The sequence below is a fragment of the Rattus rattus genome, chromosome 5 (assembly GCF_011064425.1).
Source record: "Rattus rattus isolate New Zealand chromosome 5, Rrattus_CSIRO_v1, whole genome shotgun sequence".
Lineage (NCBI taxonomy): Eukaryota > Metazoa > Chordata > Mammalia > Rodentia > Muridae > Rattus > Rattus rattus.
In genome coordinates, this window is record NC_046158.1 from 103379294 (window position 1) to 103400682 (window position 21389).

Below are 21389 nucleotides of genomic sequence, written 5' to 3' on the forward strand. Positions count from 1 at the left end.
GCAGGCACTGGGGAGGAAGGAGGCTCCTCACATGATTCAGCATAAGTCTCCCTTGCTCCCTTCCTGAATCACACACTGCCAAGAGCACGCTGGAAATGCGGACAAAATGGGGCCCAACATGGACAAGAAGGGTCCTGCGGCTGGGGATCTTCTGGGTCTCTGCATACCTGCCTGTCCGTGGTGTTTCCCTGCCCCCGCGCCTCCCAAGGGCCACAGGTAGGTGGCAGTGGGTTCAGACACCCCAGTCCCACATTTAGATATGGGATGGAGAGGGGAATGCCCATGCCCCTCCCCCACCCCGACTCCTGCTGTATCTGCTCTGCTTGGTAGCACTGCAGAGGATGGGAAACACTCTTGATCTGCAAGTGGGTTCTCAAGAATGTTCTGCAGTAGTTCAGAGACCAAGAGGTGGACAGGGCTGCACTTCTTACAGTTGGAGAAAGTTTCAGAACATTCTTCCCACTTAGAAAGAGCATTTAGAAGCAGACACAGAGAGGCGCTGTGGTAATTCCTCCTCCAGTTCTCTTCTAACAGTTTATTTCATGAAATAACCTCTTTCAAAGACCACCTAAGGCTTCGTATCATGTTTCCACCAACGTCTCCATATCTCCCCACTCCCCAACCCCAGATATCCCAGTTTTGGCTTTGTGGGTTTGAAATGTGTGGCTCCAACATCTTGTGGTCTTTTTCTTTTCCTCAGTGGGAAACAGCACGCAATGTGCTGTCTCTCCGGCATCGTCGGAGTTTCCCGAAGGGTTCTTCACCAAGCAGGAGAGCACAGACGGAGGCATCGTAATCTACTTCCTCATTACCCTCTACATGTTCATGGCGGTCTCTATCGTCTGTGACAAGTACTTCCTGCCCTCCCTGGAAATCATCAGTGACTGTAAGTTGCTGGCAAGGTCTCCTGTGGCCTTCCAGAAGAGTAGTCACACGGATCTGTTGGAAACAGTTCGGTAACAACCCTGTCCATCTCACCCGGTGGCAGCGCACCAATGTCTGTCCCGGGTCCTGTGGGGTCATCCCGGGAGTGCAGGCAGAAGCGCGCCTTTCAGTTCTTATTGTACACGGCTTGCTTCCAGAGGCTTCCTTTTGTTCCAGCACCTCAGTGGCCCTTAGAGAACAGTCTGGAGATTTTGCACCAGTGTCCTTCATGTGCGCCTGACACACTGGGTACCTGGTCCTCACTGTTTTCTATTTCAAACCCCTTTCCCTTGGGCTCTGAGAGTGGGTGGTAAGCAGATGGGGCCAAGGACCTCCTTTCTCTCTACTTCTTTACTGGCATCCTGAAACTCATGAACCAATAAGTAAATAAATTCTAAGCGCCATGGAAAGGAACCTCAGCAAACAGATAATAATGTTAAGTGTTAGTAGTTTCTGAAAATAAAATCAGTTAAAGCCTGTTGTACTGCAGGTTTCCCAGCACTCTAAGTATAATAGGCCTTTGTGGATGCACTGGGTCCTAATCCAAGGAAAAATGATAGCCAGCCATCTACCCAGAACTACCAAAGTCTGCAGCCTCTCTCAAAGCTGATCTTCATTTCGCAGCAAAATCAAAGTTAAGGGCTGTGTCTTTTCGCAAGACTACAGAGAACCGAACAGCAGCACCCTTAACTCCATCCCACACATACACATGCAGATATATACACACATATGCACACATTAAACACACACAGACTAATATGCACATACATGCACATATATAAACACTCATACACACGTGCACACATATACACACAAACATGCACACACGAGCATGAATTGAGTATAAATTCTCTTTTTCTCAACCCCCTACCCTCCAAATGCAAGGCAGGTTATTTTCTTCCTTTTGCGTATGGCCGCGGGACACTTAAGAACTACAGCACCTGTAATGGTAAAGGAATGAAACTTCTATTTGTTCAATAATAATAGGTTTATCATAATTATTAATAATTAAGTAGGTGCAAATGTACTTTATACCAGTATTATATTTTATGCTGATAATACATTGCTATTTTAATGTTACTGATTTTAGCACATTATCTTTGCTTAATGAAATGCAATAACAAAAGTAAATCCACCTAAATTTGTGTCTCTTGATCCCCAAAGATCCCTAAACACACCATTTTGCTAGAGTCTCTTCTATCTGCGGATTCATCCACTCACTTCCTAAAGGCCTTGGATTTCCCCACATTGCCAGTCTCTTCAAAACCCTGACTTTTAATCACAGCATAGGAGCTCATGATCCTATGAGTAACTCGGGAACTTCACTCATTACGGCGACCTGTGAAAATTTACCATTTTTAAGCTATTAATCTCACAGAACCGTTTTAAATAGCATCGTGTCTGTACAGTGTGAATGCTCTGCACACTTCTCTGATTCTCTCTGAAGGTCAAAGCTGTGCGTACGTAAGACTTAGGATGGATATTGTCAGAAACATCCCACAAAGGGTTACAACCCCATGGTCTCAGCAGGGTCCATTCCTGGAAACGAACATCACCTTTAATGTCTTTGTTCAGCCGAAACCTCATGCTATGATGTTCTTATTTCTCCCATGCATAAGGTGGCTATTCTATGTGCTTATTGAAAATCATAGCCTTACTTACTTACTTACGTGACTTCTTGCCTGCATTTGGGCAGGAATTTTTCTTACCAACTTCCTCAAGGCCTTAGAAGTATGAACAGATATTAGCGCTGATGTAAGTTTCCGTGGCTTGTCATCTGCATTTATACTGAGGCATCCATGGTGTTGCAGCTGACGTTTTAAAGTCAGGAAGTCTGCTTCGGCTCCTGTGGCCTTCTATCCAGAAAGATCCAATTAGTGGCCCTAAAAGCCTCCCTTTCTTTTCGCTTGTTTTGCTTCTACGCTTATCCCTGAACCCTCAAACTCATCTTCACAGTATATATCAGTTTTCAAACACATGCTAAGTACATATGTGTGTGTTTCCATAATCCTAACTGTAATAATCTTTTCATTCTCATGTCAGCACTACATTTAACTAAACTGAAAATGTAAAATATTGCTTCACACCTCACTAAGGACTGTAAGCCTCAGTGACTCAGCTGAGCTGATAGAACAAATCCAGCAAGAATTCTGTTTACAAAGGTTGTCTGTAAGAAGTAAAAAATTTAAAACCAAATAAACTTCCAGTCCTGCATGTTAGATCATGCCCTCCATATATTCTTCATTAAGAGTTTCCTCCTCCTGTCATAATGACTTCCACTATACCACTTTGTAGAGTTTCTTTGAAACATCATCAGCAAACATGCATTTCTCAAGAACATCACATAAGAGGGTAGCTATTAGGACTGCGTGGCCGATGGATACCCACGGGATGCCAGTCCTCCTCAGCTGTAAGATTTGACTCAGCTCCTGAGTATCAGAATGACAGCCAACAACACGAGGTAGAAATAACGTTCGTTCAACCCTCTGATCCTCTGCCATACTTCAAAATGACGACATCAGCAATAAGAACCAATCAGCAGTTTGTCTCCATCCTCAGGCACTGACTTCCGTCTGGAGTGCATGCCTTTCCTCTGTGCTCCTTGACAGGCAGAGTTGTACAGCTCCACTCATTCATCGGCTGAGGAGTAATCACATAGTCCGCAGAACATCCCGTGTATATCCCACATTCTACTAAGGGGTCCCTTACTCACAGATACCCATCACGGTGCAATCATGGAAGCCCAGGCACATCATATAGTTGCACATATATGTGTGTGAGTATGTGTGTGCAGATATATGTGTGTTGTGTATGGCCTCATCTACATAAAACCTTACAAAACAGGGCCTAGTGCATTGGTTTTACTTCGAGGAAAGCGAAGCTGAGACCACACAGCTGATGCAGACCCTTACTCCGGCGGTCCACAGTCCAAGCTCTACCCCTCCTCTCTAGAAATTATTTACCATCACGTGGTTGTCTCAGAAGACCAGTTCTATCTGAGCCATCTTGTGAGCAATTTTCCACCCAAGGGCACTGAAATTTTTGATAAAAACATGTAGGAGACATTCACTAGAACTATGAAGTATATTAGAAAACCAAGAGTTGTTTACTGAAATGGGTTTCGATCTCTTAGAAATCTACCAAGGGTTATAAATTACTTTTGTAAACATTGTCCCAGATGACTAGCCTCTTGGCCTAGCATGTTGCCCAAGATGCACATGGAGTTACTCTACAGTCCTATGGACTTCAATGTCATGTAGAATTCCTGCTGGCACATATGCTGTGGCTCTAATAGGACAGTGGTGGAAGAGCACCAGCACTAGCCCTCCCTCCTCTAATCCGCAGCGGCTTTTGGGGTTAGCAACAGAGTCTTCGGCAAAGGAAGGGCTGGCAGCTTCTCCTATAGCTGTAGCCACTAGAGGTTTCCAGCAAGGATTTTCCACTTCTCTTCCCTCTCTGCTCTACTTACGGTCATAAAAGCCACACAGCCTCCCCATGTCCTTCAACCCTGGAAAAGCATACATTTATCTCCCCTGGACAGCTAGAAACAGTCTATCATTATTCGAGTTGTGTGAATCATGACGGGAAAGCAATGCTCGCTCTACCCCCTCCTCCCACTGGTCAGACCCGCTCTCCCATGCTCATTCTGACTCAGATTCCTGTTTTCTTCCTCCATGTAGGTTGAGGTACAAGAGGAGTCACAGGAGACTCCCTAAACACAAAGGTCTAAAGTGAAATTAATCGATATTATACAGGGAGAATAGTTATCCACACCGTGGTAACTAAAGACCTAGCTTCTGTAGCGAGAAGCAGAACATGGACTCTGGAAAGGGAGGGAAAGGGTCAGATGCCTTAGAGCCAAGGGAACTGAAGGATGGGACTCTCCTCATCCTTGCCAGGTGTCCCCATCAGACCCTGATTTGGAGGATGCTGAAGAGTGGGCGTGGGTGCAAGAGACAGAGAAGAGTGGTGCCTCTGTACCTGGTCATTTCAGTGAGACTGGCTAAAAGAAGCCATGCTAAAGACTACCGTGCTTGTTGTGAAGCTAGTAACGTTCCTGTTGCTGTGTCTTACTTGCTTGGGATTTTCCCTTCCTAGGTGTTTTCCTCCTACACGTTCATGCGCTCAGTGGAAGGCCTATGACACACGGGAGGGCTGGAAGGGTTGGGAAACCCAGTGACCACAAGCCGTGGTGACAGAATTGCTAGAACGGTTGGAAGCGTCCAACTTAGAGACAGACACATCTGGGCCCAACTCCCAACTCTGCAAGCTGCTAGGTCTTTGGCAAGTCCTTAACATCTGTATGCCTCGGTGTATCGGCTGTGAGACGGGTAATGAGAGTTTCGTTCAAAGAGCTCTGTTCTATGTACATGAGGAAAAATAACAGTAAACTGCACACAGGGAGCAGCCTCTGAGAATTCATTATTACAGAGTATACCAAGAAGGCTACCAAGACTCCTTTACCCAGGAAAAAAATCAAAGTGCAGAAGGGAAATAAGTCAATAAAAAATGTGCTTGGAGCAAATAACAAATTTACGGTACGGTACAACAGCTTGGAGCCTGTCTTAGGGTAAAAACAAATCAGACAGTCTCATAAGACAAGATGTAAGCTTATAAAACCCTTACTTAATAACCTATGTGGCAATTCTACACTATTTTTTAGAGTTCCTTTGGGCTCTTTCTTGAATCAACATCCCTCCTGTACTATTGCAATTTCGTAATCTATGTTCAAAAAGTGATCTCTTAATATAAATATACACACATATAGTACACACATGAGCACACACATACCAACTAACGTTCGCTCTCCTGTCCGCAGAGGTGAGACGCACTTCTCTGCAGGAACAGAGCACAGTATCCTCTCACTATGTCCGGGTATCTCAGCTATACTCAATCGCTCCTGAACAACTTCCTTTACATTTTTCTAAGATAGCTCCATAGAAATTACAGAGAAACTCTTCAGAGTTTCACTTGCACCTTTAATCCCAGCACTCTGGGAGTCAGAGAGGCAAGCAGATCTCTGAGTTCGAAGCCAGTCTGGTCTACAGAGTGAGTTCCAGGACACCCAGAGCACACAGGGAAATCCTGTCTCAACAACAACGGCACAGTCACTTGCTTCAGCCAAACAACAGCACAAATGTAGTCACTTGCTTCAGCCGAATTCCAGTAAGCTAACTACAGAACCCGTCATTTAAATGCTAACCCAATTCAATTCCAACATCTAATCTCTCATGCTAACACCTTTGAGTTATAACACATTTTAAGTGAAAATTTTCCCACGTTTTAGGAAACTGTTTTAAATATTTACTTTTTATCTTGTAAAAATTACTTTCACTACGTCTACCTTGAACTGATGTTTGCCTATGTTCTGCACTATGTTTCGGAGACAGACGATTGAAAAAAACAGTAAGCTTTAATTCCAGGTAGAGCTTACTCTAACTTGTGAAGTTAGGAGCCTTAGTAATTCTGAGTCTGACATTTGGATAGCTTACAGTTTGAGGGGATTATCTGAACTCTTAAGCCTCATGAAATTTACAGAGGCAAAAGCATTCTCAGAGACTCAGAGCAGTCCCTCCTCCCTGCCTGCTGGAGAGCACAGCCTCCTGAGAGCCTGGGAGATGCCCCCACTGGTGCTCTTTTCTCTGGCCTGAACTGTAATCCCTTGGACTGCATCTATAGTAGGAGCTAAGAATTCTGGGTACTATCAAGATGTAGGGGAGGAACAGGCAGTGATGGTGATTGCACTTATCCCTTTCTCTTCGAGTGGCAGAAAGCATCACGTCTTTGGCATCAGAACCATATAGGTCCTATCCCACCTCTGACCTTGGGCAACAGGGACCATGAGGTTGAGAGGACCTAATGGATGGGGGAGATTCTTTTTCAACAAAATCAGGCCTTTAAAAGCATTATAGAGATGTTCCAGAGTTTATTTCATTTAAAATGTGTGGGTGTGGGTGTGTGTGAGGTTTTTCTAAACAACCTCTTTAAAGTCTCATATTAAGTTATTTGGCAGTGACAGAGTTTGGGCCTCCATTTTAGCTAAGTTCTCTTTACTACTTGGTATAGCAGTATTTCCAAAAAATCACAAACTTTCCAGCGGGTCATTACAGAAAAGAACACACAGAGGAAAAAGTTTGGTAAACTTTAAAAGCATCTGATTGTCACGATGCTGTGTGTCATCTAAACAATGTGTTGGCACCTGAACCTATAAAGGGACCATACCTTGAACATCTCTCCTATACCTTGAAGTAATGTGGTTGCTCTTTCAGATTAATAGAAAGAGGAATAATAGCAATAATGGAAAAACAGAACAATTTATCTTTAATAATAAACTATAGCACAGGAAAATGTTACCCAAAGGTCAAGAAAGACAAGGCCAATCTACTGTAAAGTTCAGAGATGTAAACCATTTTACAAAATAATCTTACAACCATACAATGGGGCTTGGAAAAAATACCCTTGAAGTTTTATTCAACCATCTAACAGAATCTTTCCTTTCATAACTACGATTAAAGCCCAGGGACTAGCGAGAATGCCTTCTGACACAAAAGACTTCCAAAGGGTCACTGCCTTTCCCACCTTAATACAGCCCATTCCACCATCTTTTCTCTCTGGAAACTGAGCTTGTCCAACGAAGCAGTCTTCAGGCGGCACTGAGGGAAGACTGGTCAGTCTTCAGGGCACACTGAGTGTGCACCATCACTGTCAGAAAGGAAACATGGTTGCTTTCCCTCGTCTCCCCGCACTGGCTTTGGAGGGCACAGCCTAAGACTCTGTAACACTAACTTTTAAGTTCCTAGAAATGTACTAGGAAACTGTCAGATTCTTGTTTCCCAATAAGTAACTTTCTGCTACTTAAGAACGAAAGAGGGGGCCGAGGAACTGGTTCAGTGGGTAGAGTGCTTGCCTCCCAAGCTCAAAACCCTGGGTTCAATGCCCAGCACTGCAAATCTCGAAGTGCTGGCACAACAGCAGTCCCTGGCAGAGGCAGGGAGATGGAGGTTAAAGGTCATCTTTGGCTACATGGTGAATGCAAGGACAACCTGGGATACATGAGACCATTTCACAAAGCAAAAAGTTACAAAGCATCAAGTAGACAAAGTTACAATGCCGGTAGCATGAAGCCATGGAAACGCTATTGCCCTCCAGGTCCGGCCCTAATTCCCACATTTACAATCCTTACAGTCCGTGAGACTTGATTTGTTTCGTACTCCCAGGTCCTGATGTTTGTTTGGATGTGCTGGGTATCAAAGCCAGTGCCTCGTATGTAATAGCGAGTGCCGATTCTTCCTAAAATGTAAACTCTCAAAATCACATCTAAGAGTTAATGTTAGAAATATGAGGGGTTGGGGATTTAGCTCAGTGGTAGAGCGATTGCCTAGCAAGCGCAAGGCCCTGGGTTCCGTCCCCAACTCCAGAAAAAAAAAAAAAAAAAAAAGAAATATGAAAGCAAGCTGAATGTCATAGTGTAAGATAGTGCCTCCATTTCTAAAATGAAAAGTTAAATTGTGGAGCAATCCACCTTGCCTTTTTGTTCAACTTTAAAATTCTATGGCAAGCTAGCAATATATGTACATATATGCATATGCATCTGTAAATGTACATATTGGTTACATTCTATACATTAAGAAGAATAAGCATTGCTCAGTCCTCCTGAGGTGGTGCGAATGCCAAAACTTGAGGACACTCAGGTCTGGCACACAAAATCATGTATTGTGTGTGTGCATAGTGTCCCCCCCCACCTGAGTAGTTCAAATGATTCCGCCGTGATCTGTAATAACTAATACAGTGTGCATGGTGTGCAAATAGCTTAACACTGCATTGTTCAAGGAAAAAGAAGAGTCTAGCCCCTACTCAGAAGGAAGGTTATTTCTCTTTGAATAGTCTGGTATGCAGGTGGCTGAATCTGAGGCTATGGAACCTGTGAGGACAGGGCTGAGTATGTATGATTTATATATGCGTCATATGTACTAAAAGAAACACCGTGAACTCAGAGCCCACAAGCCATTACTTTTTCCTCCCTTCTTGTTTACTTAGGTCAGGTGTTTAAGTCAAGGCAAGTGGGAAGAGATGAGAGAGCCTGGGTGGGATGATCTCACTCCGACCATTCACAATCATCACAAGGCTAAGGGCTCAGCAAGGAGCTGGTGGATGCTTACAGCAAAGGCCCCAAAGGATAAAGAGAGTAGCTGGGCCTTTATGCCAACTGAAAAAGTGCTTCAGAAGAAAATGCCCTAGCCTTCAGGGTCCACAAGGCCATACACGATGTACCTTCAATCCCACCCCGCTGTTCTCTCCTGGGACTCTTCATTCTGCCTGTAGCCTGCCTACTACACTCTTACGTACAGAGTAACACCCTCATTTTGAAACCTCCCCTCCAAAGTTCCTTATCCAATGACATTTCATATCTTCTCTATTTTCATTTCTTGCTGCTTCTCAAAACCCCTGTAGTGTGTGTGTGTGTGTGTGTGTGTGTGTCCATCAACTACACTATAAGGTGACAGCCGCAGCTCTTGTCTGTTTACTGCCACATCCTGACACACAGAGAAGCATCTGGCAGAGTTAGTGTTGGTATTCAGCAAGGAAAGTCAGATGATTACAGCTACTTAACAAATTCTCTCCATAACTTGTAGCTAACAATAAAGAAACATCGTTTTTATTGTTCCCCACAGTCTGGGGGCTTTACAGAGCTCAGGTAGCTGATTAGGGTGCCTACTGTGGTTATGGTGAAAGGGTGGATCTGGAATCATTGAAGGCTTGCTCTCCCACGTGTCTGGTACCTAAGCTTGGAAGACTCAGAAGGACGCGAAGGCATGGATGCTGGAGGTAGGTCCTTCAATGGGGGCTCACGAGGTCTGTCCCGGATGGAGGCTTCCAGATAGCAGGACATGTGTGGTGTCTAGGGCACTAAAGCAAATGTTCCGAGAGAGGCCACTTGAGGAAATTCTATCATTTGCTTTAATGTCCTGACCTTGAAAACATTATCACACTGCCATGGCCTCAACTTGTCAAAGCAGTCACAAAGGCTCATCTGTGTTCACGAATGCTAGCCGCGTGCTCTACCACAGAGCCATATGCTCAGTCCCCTTTTTAAATAAGAGAAAAGTTATTGGAAAGAATGTGGAATACAAATATTGTAGTAAGTTTTGTAAAATTCAATCTGCTACAACCCAAACAAGGAATTTGTAAGGCCAAAAAAATCAAAGCTTCAGCAGAGAAGAAATGTGTAAGCAGGACCAGTCAGGAGCTGAAGTGGTGGCTGCTCTTCCAGAGGACCTGGGTTTAATCTGAGTGCTTACATGGTAGCTCACAGGGAACCTGGCACCCTCACACCAATGCACATTTTATAAAAGCAAAAACAGCCAGGCTTCACAAAGCCCAGCAGCACTGCCACCCATGACAGAGACCAAAAGAAACACACCAGAGTTCTAGGACTAAAACCTTAGTACAGTAAAAGCAGTTAGCATCGAAAAAGGACTTCCATCAAGAATTAGAAATCTGAATTCTAGTGGCTAGGGTGTTGATAGGCTTGGCACCTACGCTTGAGGATGAATTCCGATCACCAGGACCACATGAAATGCCAGGTGCACTGATGCTTGACTGCAATCCTGACCCTGGGGAAGTGATGCAGGAGGATGCCTACAGAGCCTCAAAGTTACAGCCAGACACCTGACAAGGACATTGCCGCCATATGTACATTTAAAAACATGTAAACACATGTGGACATTGGCCTCCATATGTACATCCATAAACATGTATGCACACGCAAACACATGCACACACAGCCCTACCTTTGCTGGCAAATGTAATGAAATTTCTGAAAGACTGAGTTGTCTCTTCAATACGGCTTTCTCTTCTCCTTCCTGTAGTACGTCTCTCGGTTCTAATGCTGGAAAAGTCACATAAGACTCTTCCCAATGTCAATTAAGTGAAAGGACTTGTATGCTTGGAAGTTGGACCCACAAACCACTCAAATAATAAGACAGTACTTACTTCTTTGTGTAATTTGCATAATGCCAGATTTATTGGGCTTTTTGTTTACTGGTTTCCTCCTCTTCTCCATTAGATAATGTTGATGTTGTAAAACTGTGAAAGAACTCAATCCAGCTTCATTGTAGATCTTAAGAACCACTGACCAAATTTGTCAAAGGAGTTGTTTTTGTAGCTCACCTCCAGCTGGAAGCCGACTTCCCTGACTTGGCTGACAGCCCCGGCTCTGTCTCCCCTTTTCATTGTATATTTATCCATTTGTTGGCAGTGGAGCCACGACATGGTGCATGTGTTGAGATTAGAAGACAGTTTTGAAGGGTTGGTTATCTCCTGCTACACGGGTTCTGGGAACAGAACCCAGGCCACCAGGCTTAGTGGCGGGGTCCATTCCCACTGACCCACTCACTGGCCCTTAGGTGTTTGTGTACTTGCTGACTTTATGTCAACTTGACACAAGCTAGTGTCCATGATCATTGAGGGAAGGCCTGGCTGATGGTGGGTGGTGCCATCCCTGGGCTGGTGGTCCTAGGTTCTATAAGAAAGCAGGCTGAGCAAGCCATGGGAAGCAAGCCAGTAAGCAGCACCCTCCATGGCCTCTGCATCAGCTCCTGCCTCCAATTTCCAGCCCTGCTTGAGTTCCTGTCCTGACTTCCTTCAAGGAACAGCCATGTGGAATTGAAAGCTAAATAAACCCTTTCCTCCCCATTTGCTTCTTCAGTCATGGTGTTTCAGTGCAGCGACAGAAACCCTAAGACATCTTGTATGTGTGCGTATATGAGCGTACACGTCATGATGCCCCTTCAGAAGCCAAATGACAAGTTCGTGGAGTTGGGTTCTTCTTCCATGTTTTCATGGGTTCTGGGAACTGAACTCACAAACCTGGCATGCATGGTGTCTGCACCCGCCCTCCCTTCTGTAGAAATACTAAGTGATGTGTTCATAGGAAACCGAGATGCATACAGGATTTCTCTAAGTCAAACGTTTAACTTCCAGCTTCAGTCAGTATCTGTGTAATGTTCAGGTGTAAGTTCTGAGTGTCTTTTACATGTACTGTGTGCTCCTTGCCACTGTCAGCCACAGTAATCACTTCCTTTGTCTTTAGCCCTTGGACTGTCGCAGGATGTTGCAGGTGCGACGTTCATGGCAGCAGGTAGCTCGGCCCCTGAACTAGTCACCGCCTTCTTGGGTAAATACTGTTCCTTTGACTTGCCGCTTGCTCGGTGTGGTTTTAGTTTCAAGTCAGCTCTAACCTAGCCACCACTGTCTTGTCCCAGGTGTATTTATCACAAAGGGAGATATTGGTATCAGCACCATTCTAGGATCTGCAATTTATAATCTCCTCGGCATCTGTGCTGCCTGCGGCCTCCTCTCCAACATGGTAAGAAAACTATTCAGTAAGATGTATTTTCTTGACAAATCTAAGCCTGCCTGGGATGAACAATAGGACACTGGAATCGTGTTCGGTCAAATTTAATAACCACCAGAAAAACATTTACTCAATTGACTTAATCCACAAATATCTCTTAATCAAATTTATAAAAGTCAGTACAGGTTTATAAACAATTTTTCTTTAAAATTGTTTTTCTCTACATAATATGCAAACTTAACAATATTTTACCACAAATACACGCGGTTTCAGAATTATACTATACACTGTTCTTGAACGACTTACCCTGTAAAGCACGCAGTAAATCACACCACTGTTTTCCAGGTTTCAAGGCTCTCGTGCTGGCCCCTGATCCGGGATTGTGCTGTGTATGCAGTTAGTGTGGGAGCAGTTTTTGGCATAATATTTGACAACCGAGTTTACTGGTAAGCTTTAAATAACTGTCTCTCTTGTGGAAAACATAACTGCAGAGCTTTAGGTCTGATGGCCTAGAAGCCTCGTTCCTGCAGCCACTCCAGTCTCTGCTGCTCTCCTCACAGCTGCTGGCGGCTCTCTTCTGTGAGGCTGTTGTGTAGATGGCCTTGGTTAGAGGTGGTCACAGTGAAAAAAGCTTGGAGAAGCAGCAGAAGCCCCTCCCCCGCTGCAGTTTCTCCCATCCTCCCCGAACAGAAGGAGCTGAAGCCTTCTGTCACAACCCAGAATGTTTTTATGTCACTACCAAAAAAGCTTGCTGCTTTCCCACAATTTCTGCACCTAATAGGTCCAAGAAAATAAAAAAGCCGCTAACTTGGTGGAAAGACGTAAACTTGCCAAACAGGGGGACGTACCTCCTAGGTCAATGGTTCTCAGCCTTCCTACTGCTGGGACCCCTGGATACAGTTGTTCATGTCGTGGTGACCCCCAACCATAAAATTACTTTTGTTGCTACTTCCTAACTGTAACGTTGCTGCTGCTATGATCATTGGGCAGACATCTGATATGCAGATGGTCTTAGGTGACCCGTCATAGGGCCATTCAAGCTCCAAAGGGTCGTGCGTGGCCCACAGGTTGAGAAAAACTGTCCTAGGTGTCCTATGCTGGATACCATAAAACGAAGAAATATAAAACATATGGCCACATATGTATGTGTCCAGAGAACCCAAACAGTGAGAAAACAAGATAAATGAGAAGTCAGGCTGCTTATAGCAAAGAACCCTGGGGTTCTGCTGCCCCGTGTGACAGGAACCAAGGAAATCAGGAACCCCGTTTTCTCTTTCAGTTGCAGCAGAGAAGTGATTCTCTGCTATGAAATAATTACCAATACTAATGTGATGAAAATATCTATATACAGAAAAGTGAGACACCAAAGCATAGACAATTCTTGGTGCTGTGTTTCATTTCTGAGACTATCTTTTCTTATGAATATAAACCAAATTAAGCTACAATCAAATCATCAAATGGGGCCAAGCAGATCTGAAACCCTCAAAGCCCAAGTAAAAGAGGTAGGAGGATCGTGAATTTGAGTACTTAGGCCAATCAAGGGTAGCGTTCAAGGCCAGTCTGGGCTTTTACAATGAGACCTCAAAAGCCAACAATACCCACAACACCTCCAATTTTCTTCTAAATTTCTGTAGCACAAATTGCAAAGCCAAATCTAGCCAAAATCTAAAATAGTCAGAATATTTCACACAAGTTTCTGGACCAGAAAATCTTAAGAGACAGTATATTATTTTCTAATTATTAAATATTCGGGGAATATAATGTTAAAGAAATGAATTGAAAAATGCCCATTACTTAGCTTTAGTTTGAAACTCTCCAACTATTTTCAAGGCATTTTTTGTGCCTAGTACTTGAAAGGAATCTATAGTCAGACAATGGGTTTTATATTACATTTTTTAAAGAGTCAAGTTTTTATCGATGAGTTTGTAACAATACTATAACCAAGACAGGGTAAATAAAAGTATTTCGGAATGGTTCCTTGAATTTCCTGCCGTTGCTTTTGTTAGATAACTGCATAGCACTTCCTCCCATTTCTAGGTACGAAGGAGCACTGCTGCTGCTGATATACGGGCTGTATGTCCTGCTGCTGTGTTTTGACACTACGATCAGTCGATATGTCACGAAAACATGCAGGCCCTGTTGTCCCTGCCTTGCCAAAGCCATGGAGGAGAGAAGTGAACAGCAGACACTGCTGGGGTGGGAGGATGAGAGCCAAATCTACATTCGTCGCCAGTCGAGGACTGACAGCGGGATATTTCAGGAAGATTCTGGTTACTCCCAACTTTCTCTAAGTTTACATGGGCTTAGTCAGGTTTCTGAAGGTAACGACTACACCCTGTCCACTATTCCATCTAACCACTAGAAAAACGCGAGTTCTCGTTCCAAGTTAGTGATTAATACACGCTTGCACAAGACACTGTGGAGTCAGAGATGATAACTACAAGAATGTCCTACCCTTTAAGGAGCTCCCATTAAACATTCTTTATAAATCAGCTAAAAGTGTGGGGAAGAGGAGTGTGCACAGACACAGAGGCCAGAAGTCGGTCCTGGATGCTATTCCTCAATTCTCTGAGACTCCACATCAATCTTTGGGACCAGTCACTCAGTGACCCTGAACCTCGCTGACTCGGCCAGTGAGCTCCGGGGACCTGTGTGCCTCTGCCTTCCACAGCACTGAGATTATGTGTGGGCTGCCACGCTTCTTATGCGAGTGTTAGGGATCTGACCTCAGACTCACATGCCTGTGCGCCAAGCACTTTACCCACTGAGCCATCTCCCAGACCCAGACTCTGAAATCAGCTAAAACTGAAAAATGTTAAGTACCAGAAACAAACATAAACTGCTAACACTGGTTCATACGCAGACTGAATAACACTCACACGGGAGATGCACATGGAGAAAGGAGCACTTGAACTGGGCCCCGTGGGATAAGAAAGGCTTTAACTCAGTAATCTGATAGCGTAGTCAGGAAGCAACAATTGCACTTTATTGCATATGTGATGCAAATGCTCTATGGACTGAGGCCTGGGCCTGCGCACATGCTTGCCGACAGAGCCAACATATGCCACTGAAGCAGCAGAGGAGCAGGTTGACAGGAAGGAAGTGCAGTAGAGTGGTGTAAGACCGTAAGGAGCATGCAGCGGTCATGAAGAAAGTCAAAGCTGCACTTAAGGTTCCTGACTCTCATCGGTGTTCACAGAAGACTAAACTAAGACGACACAGGCCATGAGCAAAGCAGAGAGGGCAGTGGGGATGGATTATGAGACTAGGAGAAGAAACATCGCCCAACTATGGCAGCAGGAGGACCATGCCGAGCCAGAGCGGGGGCAGAGACAAAGCTGGAACTTGGATTTTCACTGGCTAAGGGATAACTGTCAATCAAAGGAAAGGGGAGTGTTCGGAGGGACAGAATGGGGAAAAGCAGGTGTAATTTAAACATGCTGTGTGAAACAGAACATGAGCTCAATATGACAAAAGCGATCCCGACTAGAAAAGCTTTTATAAAAGTGCTTCCAACTCCAGTTAAGTGATTGAGAAGGCTTCTAATTTATTTAAAATTTTGACATGTGACATTTATTTTTATAAAACATACTTTGTAGTCTTTGAGGAGATTTAAAACAACAAAAAATCCAAAGAACTAGTCAAAATGTTCATGCTAAAGTCTGTGTCTAAATTAAAGCTGCACTGAGTCTTGGTAAGCTTTTCTGAGTAATATTTGTGATTTGATGCAACCTCTGCATAACTGACATACATTAGTGTACTGTGCGGTCCCACTTTTATCCGATCTACTCATCATCCTAGTCCCCAGAGCACATGCCCTGGAGCTACAGCAAGGAACTAGGCCCAACCTTCTCTAGGTTCCTACTTCCAGTTGTGAAGCCCACATTTGGTAGATGAGGCCCAGTGAGAAGCAGATGGAACATTCTCTCAGCAGGCATCGGTACAACAAAGCCCAAGCACCATCAGTTTTGGAAAAGGGATGGGGAGTGAAATCGCCTGGGAAGAAAGCAAGTTAATCCCCAAAGCATGAGATCCCTAGGGAGTCCATAGTGCAGTAGAGCACGTAAGTCCTACTTCCTACTCTGTGAACACTCACATTCGGCAAACAGTCCTAGACGTTACAGCTCATACTGTCTGCCGAGTGTTAGGAAAGCTTCTCTGACAGCAGTAACAGTAATGAAGTATTCAAACGTTCTAGATCAGAGCTTCTCAATCGTCCTAATGCTGTGACCGTGTGATAATTTCCTCATATTGCGGTAACTGCCAACCATAAAATGATTTTCATTGACACTCCGTAACTCTAACTTTGCCGTTATGAACCATAATGTAAGTATCTGTGGATCTCATAGTCTTAGGTGACCCCTGTGAAGGGCTGTTCAACACCAAAGGGGTCGAGACCCACGGGTTTAGGCCACGGTTCTAGACAGCCGTTAAATCTGCATACAGTACCGTATTTCAAAACAGCCTCTAAATGGGCTTTTCTAACATAACTGTACATTTTAACCAAACTCAAAATGTTCAACTTTCCCACCACAGATCCACCAAGTGTTTTCAGCATGCCAGAAGCAGATTTAAGAAGAATTTTTTGGGTTCTCTCTCTTCCTGTTATTACGTTACTTGCTCTGACAACCCCGGACTGCAGGAGAAAGCTGTGGAAAAACTACTTTGTGATAACCTTCCTCATGTCTGCATTCTGGATCTCTGCATTCACATACGTCCTGGTTTGGATGGTCACAGTAACAGGTGTGGAATCTAAGTATACTAGCACAAGAAAAGTATTTCATGTTAAGAACAAATTGGAAGTATTCAGTCTTGGGGGGCATACATTTTCTTCAGCAAGACTAAAACCTATTTACAAAATATGAAAACTTTAATATCACAACAAACGAATTCATGTTTTTCTGGGTTAACATACCAAAAGCATTTCCTACATACGCTGACACAGCCTGGGGTACAATTCATAGGCTATGCTTATAATTACACGGGGTTCATGATAATTCTTCATCAAAGTAAATTCTAACCCACAGTAGAAAGTAGAGAAAGAAACTGATGGGGTCTGGGCTCGGCAGTAGGTGCTTGCCGTTTGACCAGATGGCATTTTATTTTGCTTTAAATATGGTAACTCGAATACAATGCAGAGGAGTAAATGAAACCAAAGCTTTGTTTTTAGGTCTAGCATCTTCCAGAGTTAAGTTTTACCACTTAGTCGTCATATGCCCATTAGAAATGAATCTTCTCTTTCCTCCCTGCCTAAATCATCCAACCCGGTTGTATCAGTGAAGCTTCACGATCAGTTGGGTCCAGACATCTACTAACATGCATGCATGTATGTATGTATGTATGTATGTATGTATGTATGTATGTATGTATGTATCTATATCTATATATGTGTGTGTGTATATAGATATAGCTATCTTTACACTGCTGGGACTAAAGAATTACAATAGAAACTCAAACACTGGAAAGTTGAAATAATTACTACCTGGAACCTTCTCCAAACTGGCTGATCCAACTTTTCCCAGATAACTAACCTTACTATGACTGTACTCTTAACTAACAAACAAACAAAAACAAAATAGTTTTATTCTTCATGAAAAAGATAAGAATGTCCAGGTAGCTTGCATATTTGCCATATCCAATTCTTTCCCAATCAGAACATATCTGACATTAGGCAAACAGGAAGAGAGGCACCAAACACAAGCTCGCAGACGAGTCCTGAAGATGACAAACAGCTCCAGCCTGGTCCTCACTCTGCTATGGTTTCCACTGAACCAGTAAGAGAGCAATTACATGTGCCCACCCTTTTTAAGTGCCCTCTGGTTTTATTTCTCAGGATGAACCCATCTGTGCTATCAATCTGATACAAATATTAATAAATTGGTACCATATGTTAGACTCAGGCAGGAAAGAACAAGATCCTGTCTACCCCAGATTATCTATGTACTTCCCTTAAAACAAACAAAAAACAGGGAAAAAAAACAGTAAGCCAAGTAGCATTTCACATTTCAACATATTAGTCGATAGCTGTAAAGTGCTTAATTCTCAACTACTCTAACTTCTAGAAAAGAGAAAATGCCTACAGTCCGAAGGAGGCACAGTGACATCCACAGCTTCCTCTGGATGCCAAATATGAGGCTTTTCCTGCTAGAACTTTGGCTGCTGAGTATCTTCAGATATCTGATGTGCTAACCTGGTTACCACAACTATCAACCTGTTTCAAATACTTTGTCATCTAAAAACCATATAAGCATATATTGGTTCAAGTACCTAAACATACCTAAATATTTTTCCTGAATAGAGAAGTATTCAAGCTGCCTTCAGAAAGTAGTTCATGTAAGATCTGAGATTGGTGACCTACAGTCTCTGTACCTGTTACAGGGGAAACACTAGGAATCCCAGACACAGTGATGGGCCTTACTTTGTTGGCAGCAGGGACCAGCATACCAGACACAGTCGCAAGTGTGTTAGTTGCAAGAAAAGGTAAGACTCGAGGTCATCTACCATAAAGCAAGTCAAGGTAAATGAAATAAGACTTCCTCCGTGACATACTTTAAAGGAAAAAGAAGTGACTCAGGGGAAACATTTAGTTTTTAATAGCAGGTTAATTCCACCAACCTAATCCTCCACAGACCACCTGAAATGTGCATTAGATGGTAATTCACTATCAAATGAGAATAAAAAGCAACAAGGAAGCTGCATACCTTATTAAAAATGGTTTAATAAATAAAGACAATTATTAAATAAATGTTAAGACTTTAAAATACTAACCCAAGGAAATACAAATTCAATAAGACTCTTGCTCTAACAACAGTTTTCTAAAACTAACCAACAAAAGTATCCAGTGTTTTTCTTATGAAGATTATTAATAAAATATAGTGTTGATGTGCACATTTTAACAACATGCTATTCTTCTGCAGGTAAAGGAGACATGGCTATATCTAACATCGTGGGATCCAATGTGTTTGATATGCTATGCCTTGGTCTTCCCTGGTTTATTAAGACTGCATTTACGAATGCATCTGCTCCTATAGAAGTGAACAGCAAGGGACTCACTTATATAACCATCTCTCTCAACATTTCAATCTTTCTTCTGTTCTTAGCGGTTCATTTTAACGGCTGGAAACTAGACCGAAAGTTGGGGGTGGTCTGCCTACTGTCATACTTAGGACTTGCTACTTTATCAGTGCTATATGAACTTGGAATCATTGGAAATAACAGAGTAAGGGGCTGTGGAATTTGATATTTTTAATAATGTTATGTGGAACAACTGGAATGATGGAGGGGCAAAAAAATTCATGTCTTCATTTAGGTCAAATTAAAAAAAAATCTTCAACTTTAGAGTGTAACACTTAATTACTATCCTTTATAAGCAGAGAAAAGTAATTTAAACCAAACCAAAATCACACCCTAATTTGTCTGAGCCCTTTCTTTAACAATTAAATACAAAGCAGAGATTTTAAAAGAAAAAAAAAAGTATCTGTTAACTTAAAATAATGTTGGAGAAACTAGAACAAACAAACTCTACTACTGAAAATAACAAAATGGCTTATTTCATTACAAATGGTATGTCCATCCATTGAAACTGAATGATCAGACGTGCTGTTTCTAGAAACTCAAACTTGAGAGAACGAAAATCACAGTATGTTTTTCAACATTATACTGTTAAAAGCTGGTGGGAGTTTTAAAAGTTCATTTTTTACAGCATTTGTAAGCATACAACATTACTAAAAAATGACTTTTACTAGGAGTCAATAAACAGATGAGGGAATGTTCCAACCATGCTTGAAATTATGCATTACGGTCCAAGCGCACATCGATTTCCCTGCCACTGATCTTGATGCCGTTCATTATTCTGCAGGCCTTTTCAGCTGACTCTGGGGATTCAAACCTGACTGTCCCACAGCCTTTTGACTTGCCATTCTCCATCTTTATTTCTGCAAACATTACATGACCTGGAAAAAGGAGTTACACAATTACAAGTCCATTTAAATGAGTTCCACTTCACTAGACAAGTTTTGTAAACTCCTCACAGCAATGGAGAGATCACAGGTAATTTGGTTAAGCATATTAACTAATAATATAAAATGCATATGTAAGCATTATCATTTTATAGTTCGAATACAATTCCTATATGACTACATATACATATGCATTAGCATACATAAAACAGGAACTGGACATTGAGTTTGGTTTTAAACCCCACTTTCTGAAGTAGATGTTATAGCAATAAAGCTAGCTAGCATAAATGACGACAGCTCACCATGACCCCTGACGAGATTACACAGTAGCTCATTGTCCAACCTCCTGAATAGTTCTCCCTTCTCTTTCTATCTTTACTTCCCTCTGGACCTCACAGGAGCAACTATCCATAAATATAATTTCTGTCAGTTCATAAAAGGGAACATCAATTCTATTTTTCAAATACTGTGACAATATAGATTCAAAATCTTAAGGATGCTATCAAATAAGGAAATGACAGAAGATTTAAAACATTAACAATTAAAAACAAGGATGTTGAAGGGACATCTCAGAGAAGCTAGTAGTCTTAAAACCCATCAGTTAAACAAGAGCACTGCTGAGAAGGAAACAGAAAAGGAAGGACATGGTAGTCACAGGTAAAAGGATAAGACGGACTAGTAAGACTACAGCTCAGACCAACTGAGACCCAGTCCAGATGGATGCTGAGACCACTTATGCATGCTCCCCGTATTCTGGATGCATCTGTCATCAAACTGTGCTAGACTTTAATATTATAGCAGCTGGATTATTGTGCTAGTGTTAGTCTATCAACCAAACACATCAGACACATTTACTTTTACAAAGGAACAAAAAGGGAAGACAAAGTAAAAGGTGAGGATCTGTCAAGAAGTGAAGCCCTTTCCAGATGAAGGAAATTAATATTACTCTTACTGAATAAGCAAGGATATTTTCCTTTTAAGGCTTAAGCTGAATGACCTCTTATTTATAATGCCCTACGCTACTTTGTCTAACCCACTTTTTATTGCATTACTTCTCAAAGCCAACTGATAATCAATCCTTCACCTTCTCAACACATTAAATACTCAGACAACGTCACACTGATTCAAACCACAGCCTGTAAAGCAAAACA

General features: G+C 42.7%; 2 protein-coding genes across 6 annotated transcripts in view; one reads left to right on the forward strand and one right to left on the reverse strand.

The window, feature by feature from the left end:
- The first annotated feature begins 95 nt into the window (after nucleotides 1–95).
- Slc24a5 (solute carrier family 24 member 5) lies at nucleotides 96–19606 on the forward strand. Its single transcript, XM_032902596.1, has 9 exons — nucleotides 96–216; nucleotides 701–886; nucleotides 12017–12100; nucleotides 12189–12292; nucleotides 12626–12726; nucleotides 14318–14601; nucleotides 16817–17023; nucleotides 18659–18760; nucleotides 19198–19606. Exons 1-9 carry the CDS (start codon nucleotides 96–98, stop codon nucleotides 19518–19520), a joined length of 1512 nt encoding a protein of 503 aa, XP_032758487.1. The 3' UTR covers nucleotides 19521–19606.
- The window catches only part of Myef2 (myelin expression factor 2), a 44607-nt gene continuing 42196 nt past the window's right edge, over nucleotides 18979–21389 (reverse strand). For 4 of the 5 annotated variants that reach the window (XM_032904110.1, XM_032904113.1, XM_032904111.1 and 1 more), the window contains one exon: nucleotides 18979–20232. In XM_032904110.1, coding sequence (XP_032760001.1) covers nucleotides 20069–20232 — 164 coding nt within the window. In that variant the 3' untranslated portion in view covers nucleotides 18979–20068. The remainder of the gene's footprint in view (nucleotides 20233–21389) is intronic. The other variant, XM_032904112.1, reaches the window with a different exon arrangement.

What these genes read in the sequence shown, in the direction of transcription:
- Slc24a5 (XM_032902596.1), top strand. Translation starts at nt 96, where the DNA reads ATGCGGACAAAATGGGGCCCAACATGGACAAGAAGGGTCCTGCGGCTG. An exon ending in ACTAGTCACCGCCTTCTTGG is followed by an intron (nt 12,101 to 12,188) that starts GTAAATACTGTT and finishes GTCTTGTCCCAG; the next exon opens with GTGTATTTATCACAAAGGGA. An exon ending in TGTGTTAGTTGCAAGAAAAG is followed by an intron (nt 18,761 to 19,197) that starts GTAAGACTCGAG and finishes ATTCTTCTGCAG; the next exon opens with GTAAAGGAGACATGGCTATA.